This window comes from Eubalaena glacialis, chromosome 7, assembly GCF_028564815.1.
Source record: "Eubalaena glacialis isolate mEubGla1 chromosome 7, mEubGla1.1.hap2.+ XY, whole genome shotgun sequence".
NCBI classification, from domain to species: Eukaryota; Metazoa; Chordata; class Mammalia; order Artiodactyla; family Balaenidae; genus Eubalaena; species Eubalaena glacialis.
In genome coordinates this window covers 70,951,586-70,965,387 of record NC_083722.1, presented here as the reverse complement: position 1 = coordinate 70,965,387, position 13,802 = coordinate 70,951,586, and the positions used below count along the sequence as shown (strand labels likewise).

Here is a 13,802-nt window from a genome sequence, read left to right as displayed (position 1 = left end):
TAAAAAATAATTTTTAATGTTTGTTACTGTTTAATGTTCAGCAAATGATTAACATGTTAATTCATGTTACGAATCTACGTACAAAATTTTTAAGTTGGCCTCAACATTTTTATAAAAAACAAAAGGTATAAATAAGCAAAGCATATACAGCGAGGAATGCTAAAATTAGTTACATAGCCTGAAAACAAACTATAGCAATAAAGAAGAAACTGTTCAAGTAAATATTACTAGGCTATTAAATGAAAACAACCATTTTTATTGCCTTAAATTATCGTGTCTCATAGAGAATGAACTTATTAATATATTGATATATATACAGTAAGAAAGAAATTTTAAGTTTAAAGTATAAAAACTATATTCTACAGCTTTACTTAGCCAATAAGACAATAGTGCTAGGACTGATTTTTTTTAAATGTTTATCATAGGTAAGATACATATTTTAGAATAATTAGCTTTCTTTTAAAAACAAACTTTTTGTAATCTTGGGAATAAAAATACAACTTAAAATTTTAAAAAAGCAAATACCGTAAATAAAGTACGTTTAGAAAACAAGTACTCAATAGATGTAAATCTCTAAACATAATGTTGACTTAAAAAAAGTAATTTTCAAAAACTAGAACAGGGTTAATGCCATTCATGTAAGTTTTAAAAAATACTGCAAGCAAAAACAGATATTGTTTGAATATGAATACAGGCAGTCTTCACTTTGCACGATAGGGTGGGACTATAAAAATGATCATGTTATCTTAATCTTAATAATCTTAAACTATCTTAATAATCATAAGGAAAGTTAAGATCATTCCGTGACTTAAAATTTTTTAATCAACACATTAAAAACTCTCCTACTGTAAGTTATAAATGTATTGGGAAATGAAAAAATAGTAAAACGTTACTTAGTATACTGTAATTTGAAACATTGATAATTAAAAATATTTTACTTCTGGTCAAAATTTATCAAGAGTAGCCTGAACAGTGCTTGCATTCTTCTCATCATGTAACTTATGATACCATCTTTTCTATACCCTGATGAACTGTCGTACATCTAAGCCTGAACTAGCTTCTAACACTTAATCCTTCGTACTATTAATATCATGAAATACTTCTGTGAGTTCCTTTAATGTGAAGTTTGTTACCGGCATCACTTGCTCTGGGACACGTTCAACCTTTTCATCACAACCACTTGACCATTAATGTCGATAACATCACCTTCACTGAGACCTCTGGCTGCGTATCCAGAGTCTCTTATTCCCACCATCAGCTATTTCTTCTATACTCTGTTCATGTTCAATGTGAATTTCACTTCTAGAGTCATCATTTTTTGTTTCATTGCACTTTCATCTTTGGTGAGCTAATTCTTTAGTCAATGTATCATGGGAACTGAAATTTAAAGTGTGTTGTTGGGAACTGGTGTTAACTAAACTGTGGTAACTGAAATCCATGCATATAGGAACTGAGCAAAAAGAGGACTGTTTGAACATGTACACATGCACACACACTTATAGTCCCATGTGGCAAAACTGAAGAAAGCTTTCTCCCTAGGGAAAGAGGGAATGAAATGGGATGAGTGGAACTTCAAAGATAATTTTTTTTTTTAGTAATATATAGGAGCATCCCTTTTATTTTTATTTCTTTTAACATCTTTATTGGAGTATAACTGCTTTACAATGGTGGAAAGATATTTAGTATTTTATTTCTTCACAAAAAGGATATGAAGTTAAATCTACGTGTTGACTACATGTGCATTTTCAGTCTGTCCTTTTCTCTCGTATGAAATTTCATATCTAAGAATTGAGTCAGTTAAAAAAAAACCCAAGTGCAATAAAATATATGAACAGTTTTAAAAAAAAATACATTTTAGGGCTAGGTATGTAGAGTGACCATGCTCTATGCATTGTTTAAATAATTAGGTTTAAAAGAAATCCATCAAACATTCTTTGTGTTCCACCTCCCTTCCCCATCCACCCCATGGGACTTCTTTGGATTTTGCAATTAGTAAGTGCTTCCAGTTCTTACCTGAATATCAGTTAAGTGCAACATTGTCTTCTTATAAGAAAGGACATCAAAATCTATTGCTTTCCAGATTAAATGATTGAAAAATTCACCTATTTTCTTCTTTTTGGTAATGACAATTAGATAATTACCTGCAAAAAAGCAAAGCCAAGTACACATAAATAGAAATAAGGCAACTGTAAAGCCAGAAATAGCAGTCCTTATTCTTTAAAGGCGAGAGTTGCGGGAATTCCCTGGCAGTCCAGTGGTTAGGACTCCGCGCTTTCACTGCCGAGGGTACAAGTTTGATCTCGGGTCAGGGAACTAAGGTCCTGCAAGCCTGGAGGCGCAGCCAAAATAAATAAAAATAAATAAAGGCGAGAGCTGTGCTAAATAGATAAAGGACCCATACTTTTTGAAAAGCAATCTTATAATTTATGAATAGAAAGACCAGCATATTATTTAGACAAATTTTTATTGAAAGATCAATTTTTTTCTCAGAAAGATAAAAAAGCTTTTGGTAACCAGAGCAGTGATCCTAGCAGATGGAAAGTACAGACAGAAAACGCTTCTCTCTCACTCTCCTGTCATCCCCAAAGCATACGGGCCTCTGCTAATGCATTTCCCAACGTGTAGCTTAAAGCATCACAGGTCATAACATCTGGCCACTGCAGATATCTACACCTCCCATGTCCCTCATGTCATTCTAAATGGTAGAGAAATGTGCTGGGGCAGTATAACTAAACTGGTTACTGCAACATTCCAAAGATGAGTGGTCAGGAATCAAGAAGCGATCCCAGCACCATGCATTAATATACCAACCCTGATCCTGACCACCTCCTCCTCCCACAAATAAACCAGGGTAAGCCTTTACCACTAGATTAATTCTTCACATCTGTTCAAGGCTCTAACCACAAGTGCCCTCCCTGAAAGTTTTCCTATGTACATCTCTCTCCTAGAACTTGTCACACTGTTCTGCAGTAATTTACTATTTAAATGCCTCTCTCACTCAACTGTAAGCTACAGGACAAAAGCGACTTGCATCTTTTATAAATAACATCCAGCACAGTGCCTAATACAACAGGAACTTTTCAAAAGTTCAATGAAATAAAATTTAGATTAAAAACCATCACTTTCCTAATAACTCAGAACCATGGAGTTGAAGGTTTAGAATACTCTGGTCCAGGACTTCCCTGGTGGCACAGTGGTGAAGAATCCGCCTGCCAATGCAGGGGACACGGGTTCGAGCCCTGGTCTGGGAAGATCCCACATGCCGCGGAGCAACTAAGCCCGTGTGCCACATCTACTGAGCCTGTACTCTGGAGCCCACGAGCCCCAACTACTGAAGCCCGTGCACCTAGAGCCTGTGCTCTGCAACAAGAGAAGCCACTGCAATGAGAAGCCTGCGCACCACAATGAAGAGTAGCCCCCAATCGTCGCAACTAGAGAAAGCGCGCGCATAGCAATGAAGACCCAACACAGCCAAAAATAAATAAATAAATAAATTTATTTTTAAAAAAAATAGAACCTCAGGCTCACAAATTTAACCACTTGCAATTTGGGGTACTTTTAGAAATTAATGAAAAACACCTACAGATTTATTGCCTAAAGCAAGATATAAAGTGTGCCTTCATCTTATACTCTAATAGCGTCGATTTAATTACCTTCTTGTCCATCTTAGCTCATTTTTCTTACCTGCCACCAGATGAATTGTGCCCAGTATACCAAATATTGGTCTTGTGACAGCTGAAGGAGGAATATCTTTCTTGACTTTAAAGAAGAAAGTAAAGAAAAATCACTTAGAAAAAGCTCACCAACTGAAAGAGAAATTTAGTTTCATTTCAATGGTTACTCCAATATGCACGCTTCGTTCTAAGAAAGCAATATTCCTTCATTAGTGTTAGACCTCCACTTTGGCAGAATATAAAATAAAGATGTCCATGTTACATGTAAAGGTCTCTGCCTGTCTAGAATATGGTGCCAAAAGTAACATGCTTCAGCAACCTCACTACGTAAATTAAAGGTTATTTCCAATGCCAATTTTCAACCAAATTTATTCAACCTCTTGTCAGAAACCAAATCTTTACCCCTTTAAGAGAATTAGAAAGTAAATGGAAGTTGAAACAAGATTTTAATCTCAACATGCAACAAATGGAATGCAAAAAAAGGACTCGCCTAATTCCCTAATAAGAATGTGAGACATGGAGGACAAGATCCAAGAGGGGAGGAGGAAGGAAAAGCCTCCTGTTCATGTCTAAAAGAAACTGATACAGGTATCCAGGGAGGCAATATCATTAGCTGCGATTTTATCAATAATGCCGTTATTAATAAAGACTACCTTACATTACAAGGTTCATTTCACAATTGTTAAACTTTAAGCCAATGTGTTTCACAAAACATATTTTGTAGAACTCTAGTTTAGGGAATGCCCAAAAAGGGGGGAGGTAGGGTCTCCCAGTCAAAGAAACTTATTTTGCTACATCCATACTAACTCTACTCCTTCTCCCAGAGTCACAATGCACAGTAGGAAATTAAAGGCTCTGAGAAGGCCTACAGTAAACGAAAGCTGTTCCACTGTTTAATTCAAAGTCTTCCAAACCTATGTGGCTATAAAATTTTTCTTTCAGTCACAGTTTAATTATCAGCCTGGGACCCATTTTGAAACACTGCTGTAAACTCCAGTCCTGTTTCTTAAAGGCAGTCCTGTTTTTCTGAATAAACTTATTCTGAATAAGGTCTAAAATTCACTTGTTTCTCTCAATAATTCAATTTACTTAGCAATGCTATGCCATAATTAATTACCATGAAAAATGGAAATACCAGTGCAGTTAAAAGCTCAGAGAAAATTCTGAATATATTGAGATCACTGATAAACATAAATGTACTACTGATACAGCTGTAAGTTACATTAACTGGAGCGTAATAGCAATAACACTATGATAATTCCTAAGACTACGTGGGTTTTTCAGGGAAGAAAAAAAATTCCTCTTTCGGTGGCAATGGTTTGTATTCCCAATGGTAAAAGGAAACTGCCAGAGAAACTGTGATCGACAGCCCCTCATCATCACTAGCTTCAGGTCAAAGTATCTCTTCATGTGTCTACCAATGACTGTTTGGTTATCATTTTTACATCCAAACTATTCAAAACCTTTAGCTTTGTCCACTCAAATGGGTCTGCATTCTCTACTTACAAATAAAATGTCACTGAAAGGACAAAAAATAATTGAAAATACATCCATACTAAAGCTTTTATAAGACACTAGGTGGTAGGGAATTCTCTGGTGGTCCAGTGGTTAGGACTTCGAGCTTCCACTGCCGGAGGCACGGGATGGATCCCTGGTGGGGGAACTAAGATCCTCGTGGCAAGGCCCACCACCCCCAGCCCGCCCCCCACCCAAAAAAATAAAAAAGACACTGGGTTGTATCAATATGTTATAAAGAAGTAGTGGGACTAAACTTCAGAAGTACACTAAGGGTGGTTAAAATCAGTCAGCTATTCTGAGAGAGCAGTCACCAAGCAACAGTCACAGGAAATGCCAAATTATCAAACTAAAACAGCTCTTACTTTATTTGGTCAAAGGAAAAGCTTACCAGAAAAAGCAGACAACCAAGGAAATGGAGATTTATAGTCCTACCTTTCTTACACTTTAGTATCCTATGCAAAATATTTTCATGTTTCACTTAATCCGTTTAAAGGATATTTGCCATTTACCGAATGCCTACTCTATGGTTACTCAAATACTGCCCTTCAAAAAAAAAATTAATACAGAACACTATCTAGAGGTAAATTTTTAAACAAATGAAATATAAAATTCTAAATGTGATATCACATGATACATTAATTCATCACCAAAATTACTTCACATTAATCTAGTCAGAAATCAGTGTTCCACCCAATTGAAAAACAAGTTGCTTTTCACACCCCAGAGAAGCAAAGCTAAATTATAACTGGATTGATAGATAAGATAGATAGGTAAAGCTTAGGAAAATCATTCTGCCTGAAACACAAGTTTTACCCAGTGATGTATATATTATTTTTCATTTATTAAATTATCCTCATAGTCATGAATATTTTCAAAAACAAATCAACTGTTAACATTCCACACACTTAATGTTAAAACAACTTTCTCACACTCAAATAATTCAAATCTTATAGCTAGAAAGGAACCTAACACATCAACAAAACCAATCCTGTTATGGTACTGATAAGGGAACAAATAAAGTTTTTAAATCCTTATGAACAGTAAAATGCTACCTAAAATTTTCAAGATCATTTCTCCTTTTCATGAAAAGGAAAAAGTATAAAATTAATGCATAAAAATCAAATGAGGTAGCAAGAATTAAAATTTTCTAAGAAGACACTCAGAGATCCACACACTCACATGGATCTCATTAATTTAACTATTGCAACTTAAGTGTAAAATCTTTCTAGACACTTCTAAATCTGGCCATGAAATACCTGAGAGTGTAACTTCTGTGGACACACGGTCGATGATAAGTACATCATCTGCTCCATCATCACAAGCTTCCACATAAAATTTTTCAGGTGTGATATGCCTAAGAAGAAATTTAAAACCATAAATAACGAAGTGAAATGAAGACTTCCAAAAAAAACTATTATAACAATTTAACAGTGTTTAAATTTGACATCATTTTCCCAGCTTCTGAATAGATAAAGCTATTATGCTGTCCTTATGTGTTCACTGCAACTCTTTTCACCTAATTTAATGCTGATAAGGTTTTAATTTGCTGTAAAACTACCACTCTGACTTAACATAAGAAAATCATACTAAAATCTAATTTATACTCAACATGGTGCAGAAGGCAATGTAGCACAGTAGTCAGGAGCACAGGCTATGGAACCAGACTGACTGTGCTGTGTGAACTTGGGCACGTTACTCATCCCCTCTGTTCCTCAGTTCCCTTATCCATAAAATAAGGATAATACCAGACTCATTAAATTGCATTGTTGTGAGGATAAAATGAGATAATCTTTGATAAGCACTTAGAACACTTGACACATAGTAACCAAGATTTATGTATTAGCTAAAAACACTAAGAAACACATTTCCAGGAAATTGTTTAAAATAAACTACTTTAACATTCTTGTATTTTGTTTGAATGCCACTGATGTGTTCTTGAAAAAAAAAAACCTCATCCTGCAAAGTAAAAAATAAAGGGGGCAAAATTAGGGTCGGGACAGAGTACTCAGAATTTATGCAACTTTGTAACCTGAGTCCAACAAAAATTAACAGTGGGCTCCTCAGGAGGTAACATGGGTAACTCCAGGCAAGCAATTCAGCATGGCTGGGGACTGCCTCAGGAAATAACAATCAACAAAAACTAAATAAAGTGAAAATAAAGATTTGCAGGCACTAAAACAATGGAGACTGAGGCTGTTGTTAAGGTGGGCACAGGAGTAAATACAGGTATCTGCCGGGGACTGGTTCCAGATACCAAAATCTGTGGATGCTCAAGTCCCTCATATTAAATGGTGCAGTACAGTCAGCCCTCTGCAACCGTGGATTCAACCAACTTGGAACCTGCAGGTACGGAACCCGCAGGTACAGAGGGCCTCCAGGAGCTGACCAGAGTTGGGGCGAGAACTAGCTTGTTTGTTTTTCCAGGGACTAATCTCTGCTGTTCTTAAACCACACTTGAAAGAACATCTGTCTGTGCAGCAGCCAATCTGAGGGCTTTTTCCTTTCCTTTTAAATTCTACTCCCTCTATTCTACTCCTCTTGCCAATGAAAAATCTTATAAAAACCCACACACCATCACTGACATCATTTCTTATTTACTGACCATGTATAAACTATTTGGTGTTATAGAAACAAGTCCTGTAGCAGAACAAACTGTACTGACCATTTTTGACTATAAGTTTTTGAGGAATAATCAACCCTTAATTATCCAAATATAACTTACATCCTTTTATGGTTCATCTATAACTAACTTCTTAATATTTCCTCCATGGGGTGGGAGTGGGGTATGCCAAGGAAATGAAAGTCAATTTTAATACAAAATAAGAAATGCAACAAAGAAAACAAATCTGCTTCAAATATGGCAGTCTTCAATTCAAACTAAATATATGTTCCTTTTTATTCCTGAATAGTAGTCCACTGTATGGATATATCACAATTTGTTTATTCATTCACTTGCGGATGGACATTTGTGCCGTTTCCAGCTTAGGATATTATGAATAAAGCTTCTATGAACATTCTAGTACAAGTCTTAAGGCAGACATACGCATCATTTCTCTTGGATGACTACCTAGAAGTGGAATGGCTGGGTCATATGGTAGTTGTATGTTTAACTTGCACACAGAAGGGAAAACGGGAGTGATTACAGACACAAGGAAACTTTTAGGGGTAATGAATGTATTCATTTGATACTGGTGATGGTTTCACAGGTGTAAAATATATCAAAATGTATCAAAGTGCATGCTTTAAATATGTGCAGTTTATTGTATGTCAACTATGCTTCAGTAAACCTATAAAAAGAAAGCAAAGCGAGAGGTCCTGAAACAAACTAAAGGAAGTATAAAAAAACTTCCAGACAATCTAGTCATAGGATAGTTACCTCTAGTCTCGAATCATTAAAAAAAAAAAAAAAAAAAATCCAACACATCAGTCCATATCTGCAGAAGATGTTTTGTGCAAGGGTAAGTTGCACTCCAGGAGTAAGTCAATAAACTTATTGAAAAGCTACCATGTGCTAAGCATTACACAAGCACTAGGGACAAGGAGGTAGGTGATAAATAAAAAAACAAGTAACAAATAGAAACAAAAATTTTAAACAAAAAGTAGACCTGAAAAACATGACTTCTTTATAAAAGCCTTTGGAAAAAATTCTGTCTCTAAATCAGAGGGCATTTTATAAGCTTCACTCTTTAGAATCCCTCCACACCCTAACAACCCCCAATCTTTTAAATGCTGTTTAAATGCCTGTGCATCAGATGTCCCACTGCATTTCCAGGTCTTAAACAGGCTCAGGATCTGAAAGAGTCATATGAAATGCTTTCCTACAATGGAAAATGCTTTCCTACAATGGAGATTTCAATCATGAGAAGGATGTGACAAGTTGTTGGTAGTTCCTGAGATGTTGAGGTCATGTGCAGGGACAGGAGAGTGGCCTCAGGTTGACAGCCAGCAAGAAAATAGGGACCTCAGTCCAACAACCACAAGAAAATGGATTTGGTCAACACCCTGAATGAGCTGGATTCTTCCTCAGAGCCTCCACTATGAAACATTTGATTTTAGCCCAGTGAGACTCATATTGGACTTCTGACTGACAGTAACTAAGAGATAATACATTTGTATTGTTTAAAGTTTCTAAGCTTATGGTAATTTGGTACAGCAGCAATAGAAAACTACTACAGTGATCAAACCCCTCCTGGAATGAAATAACCTCCACATTAACCCCTGGCCAAAACACAAAAACACTTTATCTTCCTGGAAAAAGCAAAGAGATGTTTCCTTCAATTGAGTTTGGTACCTGGTGTGTGAGTTTCTAAGTGATAAAACATTTTAAAAACCATTTTTAATGGAATGTCTTTAATTTATATTTTATTAAACCAAGGTTTTTTCCTTATGTCTTAACCTAAGTATAAATAACAATGTTTTCTTGACTGACTAGGATCTTGAACACATCGATTTCTGGGCCATCCTACCAAAAGATGATGCCTTCAAATTCTAGTAACACAGTACGGTGAAAAAATTACAGGTTTTAAGCTCTTACAAACCTGGTTTGAATTCCAACTCCATGCTTACTGTCATGAGTCCCTGAACAAATCACTGAACTTCCCAGCTCAGCTTTCTCTCTATTAAAAAGTGGTAAGTGATCGGTGAGGGTAAATGAGAAAATATGCGTGACATGCCTGGCACTAAGAAGAGACTCCATGAAATGGTGGCATTATTTTTTTTTTACTAAATGACCTCAGACCACTGAGTTTTAGTTTTGTTTCTCTTCTGCTGTCTCAGTCTCTTGACAAAGCCATCACCACTGCTCCTACTCAGCCGCTTTAGTTTTACATTTGAGACAAAGGCTGATGAATACTACACGGTTCTGACCACGAGTGAAGTCCCTGGGTTTTATTATATCCATTTTCTTCATATTGCTCAGGGTCCTAAGCTCTTCTAAATTCACAGCTGTATGTGGGGGGGGGGGGCGGGGGGTGAAGCTAGCACAGTTTACTTCACACAAATGGTGTTACTTCTTTAATAACTAATGTTATTCTTAATATAAGAAATGATTATCAACATACAATTTCAGAAATCAAATTCCTCCACTTTTTCAATACAGTGGACAAAAACACAAAGCTTGCATCTAAATAAACAGCCAGTAGAGAAATGCATACTGTGTTCCCTCAATAGCTCCACCCTCTTATACTTTGACTTCTTTTATCTATATACAGTAGGCCCTCCTTATCCATGGGTTCCACAAGGGTGGATTCAACCAACAGTGGATTGAAAATATTCAAGAAAAAAAAATTCCAGAAAGTTCCAAAAAAGCAAAACTAGAATTTACTGAACACCAGCAACTATTTGCATAACATTTACATTGTATTTACAACTATTTCATAGCATTTACATTGTATTTACAACTATTTACATAGCATTTACATTGTATTAGGTATTATAATATAGAGATGATTTCAAGTATACAGGAGGATGTACCTAGGTTATATGTAAATACTACGCCACTTATATATGGAACTTGAGCATCTTTGAATTTGGGTAACTGACGGGGCCCTAGAACCAATGTATTTAACCTTCTCACCTGCAAAACTTCTACCATAAAAATAAATTATTTGAATGAAGTCAATGAATTAAAAAAAATCATACTTGTTTCCATATACAAGTTTTGGTGTGTTACCTAACAGATACCTTTTAGTCAGTGATATTTATTATAAAATCAAATGTTTATAAGAGCAGAAAAATCTCCTATTAAAAATTTAATATGTATAATTATGTAAAAAAATATATATAAATATATAAATAAATATATTAAAAAATATATATGGAACAAAAAGTATCCCTAATATAAGCAATTAAAAAATTTTTCCCAACTTGACATTTAAATTTAAAACTGATCTGGAAGGGTGTGGAACACTGAAAAAATATATACATCTTGGGGACTTCCCTGGTGGCGCAGTGGTTAAGAACACACCTGCCAATGCAGGGTACACGGGTTCGAGCCCTGGTCTGGGAAGATCCCACATGCCGCGGAGCAACTAAGCCCGTGAGCCACAACTACTGAGCCCGCACACCTAGAGCCCGTGCTCCACAACGAGAAGCCACCACAATGAGAAGCCCACGCACCACAACGAAGAGTAGCCCCTGCCTGCCACAACTAGAGAAAGCCCGCACGCTGCAATGAAGACCCAATGCAGCTGCAAATAAATAAACATATTTAAAAAAAATATATATATATATACATCTTGGATTAAGACTTTAAATCATATAAAAAAAAATATACGGCCACAGAAATAGGCCTTTACTAACTGTTACATTCCTAATAATCGCAGTCAAAGTTAATAACCTCACTATGTGTTTAAAATCCTTAAAAGTACAAAGTTAGAGATAGAAATTTGTGGGGCTTCCCTGGTGGCGCGGTGGTTGAGAATCTGCCTGCCAATGCAGGGGACACGGGTTCGAGTCCTGGTCTGGGAAGATCCCACATGCCGCGGAGCAACTAGGCCCGTGAGCCACAGCTACTGAGCCTGCGCGTCTGGAGCCTGTGCTCCGCAACAAGGGAGGCCACGATAGTGAGAGGCCCGCGCATCGCGATGAAGAGTGGCCCCCCGCTTGCCGCAACTGGAGAAAGCCCTCGCACAGAAACAAAGACCCAACACAGCCAAAAATAAATAAATAAACAAACACTTTCAGTTCAGTGTTTATGGTCTCCAAAAAGCAATGTACCCAAGAAGCTTTAAAAAAAAAAAAAGAAAAGAAAAAGAAATGTAAATTTCTTTTATATGAAAGTGAACTATACTATACATAACACTTCCAGTCTGGCTAGATACATTTGAAATGAGAAGATCAACAAATTAGCTTTTTAATCGAAGTAGAATGAAATGAATTTCCAAGAGTGAAAACCCTCCAGAGAAAAAGCCTTGATATTCTTTCAGAAGATGGAATCTGGGTAGTACCAAGAGGTGGGTGCAGGCTGTGGGGCAGATACTAGTCATTCAAATGCAGGTCTGGAAGAAGAAAAGTGCCTGGAAATGGGCTAATTAAGTTACTACAGAATCTAACTGCCTATGGGGTGAGAGCCAACAAAGTAAGCAGATTCCAGCTGTAGAGTGCTGAAAAGCCTCAACAACTAAGGACTTGGGTAGGGGATGAGGTGGGGCAGTGAGATTAACTGCAGGGTTGGGGGTAAGAATAAGGTGGTTCAAAGTCTGTGTAAGGAACAATCAGATCCCTACCCAAACCTAGAGTCCAGGTACCTCCCTGACCACACGATTTAATGCTTAGAGCAGTTCAACAAGAGAGGCCCTGAACTCCAAAAACCAGGCACAGCTGAGGACCACAGTGAGTCAAGTAAAGTCTGGAGACACAGAGAAGGTCTGCTTACAGATTGGGAAAATCATCCACCCTCTTCCTCTGCCAGGTTCCCAGAATGCTAGCAGCCAAGCATCCCACTCCCCCAACTCCCGAAGGAGCTATGAATACCGTCTCTGAAGAAACTTACTGGCCCAAAAGAAAAGACCTGCAAATGCTGACATTTAGGGCATCTCCCCCAAAGAAACAGTTGAGTTCCTGCACAATCACTCTACAGTGAAGGCCACCAATTGACAAATCCTGACCCACAAACAGACCCTTCTAATCAATTTTTTAGTGCCTCATTCTTAAACATGAAATGACAACCAAGGATCACCAGATATTTGAGATAAGCTTCCATCACAGAAGACACAGAACAAAACAAAGAGAAAAATAACTTTGGGTAAACAAACTATGCTGAGAACAGAATAAAACTTCAAAACACATTTATAACTGGTAGCCTCAGAGAGAAGACATTGCATTCATGAAACAAGAATACCAAAAAGAAGGAGGGGGAGGGGGAGGGGGAGGAGAAGGAGATTCAGCAAGCAAGAACATGTTTTTGGACTGACAGCAGAAATAATAACTTGAATATTCAATAGAAGGACTGGAAAATAAAACTGAAGAACTCTTCTTGAGAACAGAATAAAAAGATAAGAGCTGTAAAACAGAAAAGCATAGGAAGGAAGAAAGGGGGAGAGGGAAAGAGACAGGAGGGGGAGAGGAGACAGGAAGAAAGAGAGGGGCACAATCCAGGATGTTCAACATCCACTTAGCAGGAATTCCAGGAGAGTACACAAGAAAAAAATTTATCAAAGAAATAGTACAAAAACAAAGAAGAAACCTCAAGCCAAAGGACAAGTTTCCAGATGAAAAGGCCCACCAAATACATGAAACACACACACACACACACACACACACACACACACACACACAGAGGCACATTAAGCGTAAAACTCAAAACACCATACAGATACAATCCTAAAGTTTCCAGAAAAAAAAAAAAAACTAAGAGAAAGAAGTGCTGAAATATTCAACAGCCACACTACTGGATTATTCAACAGCAACACATTGGACTATTCAACAGCAAGGTCTTTAAAATTCTGAAGGATAATAATTTCTGAGAATTCTATACTTAGCCACACTAACAAATAAATGTGAGGATAGAATGAAAGCATTTTCAGATGTGCAATATCTCAAAAGATACTTCTCTTTCACTCTTTCTTGGAAAGAAGGAAAACTTGTTTCATCGACATGGAGTAAATCAAG

At 36.8% G+C, this 13,802-nt stretch overlaps 1 protein-coding gene across 2 annotated transcripts in view; it reads right to left on the bottom strand.

Annotated features, from left to right (window-relative positions):
• The window catches only part of SACM1L (SAC1 like phosphatidylinositide phosphatase), a 60,757-nt gene that overhangs the window by 36,644 nt on the left and 10,311 nt on the right, over nt 1-13,802 (bottom strand). Inside the window, exons 2-4 of one of the 2 annotated variants that reach the window (XM_061196630.1) lie at nt 6,449-6,546; nt 3,685-3,759; nt 2,014-2,141 (exon numbers count right to left, since the gene is read on the bottom strand). In XM_061196630.1, the coding sequence (XP_061052613.1) occupies nt 2,014-2,141; nt 3,685-3,759; nt 6,449-6,546 (301 nt within the window). Of the gene's footprint in view, nt 1-2,013; nt 2,142-3,684; nt 3,760-6,448; nt 6,547-13,802 lie in introns of those variants that run through there. The other variant, XM_061196631.1, reaches the window with a different exon arrangement.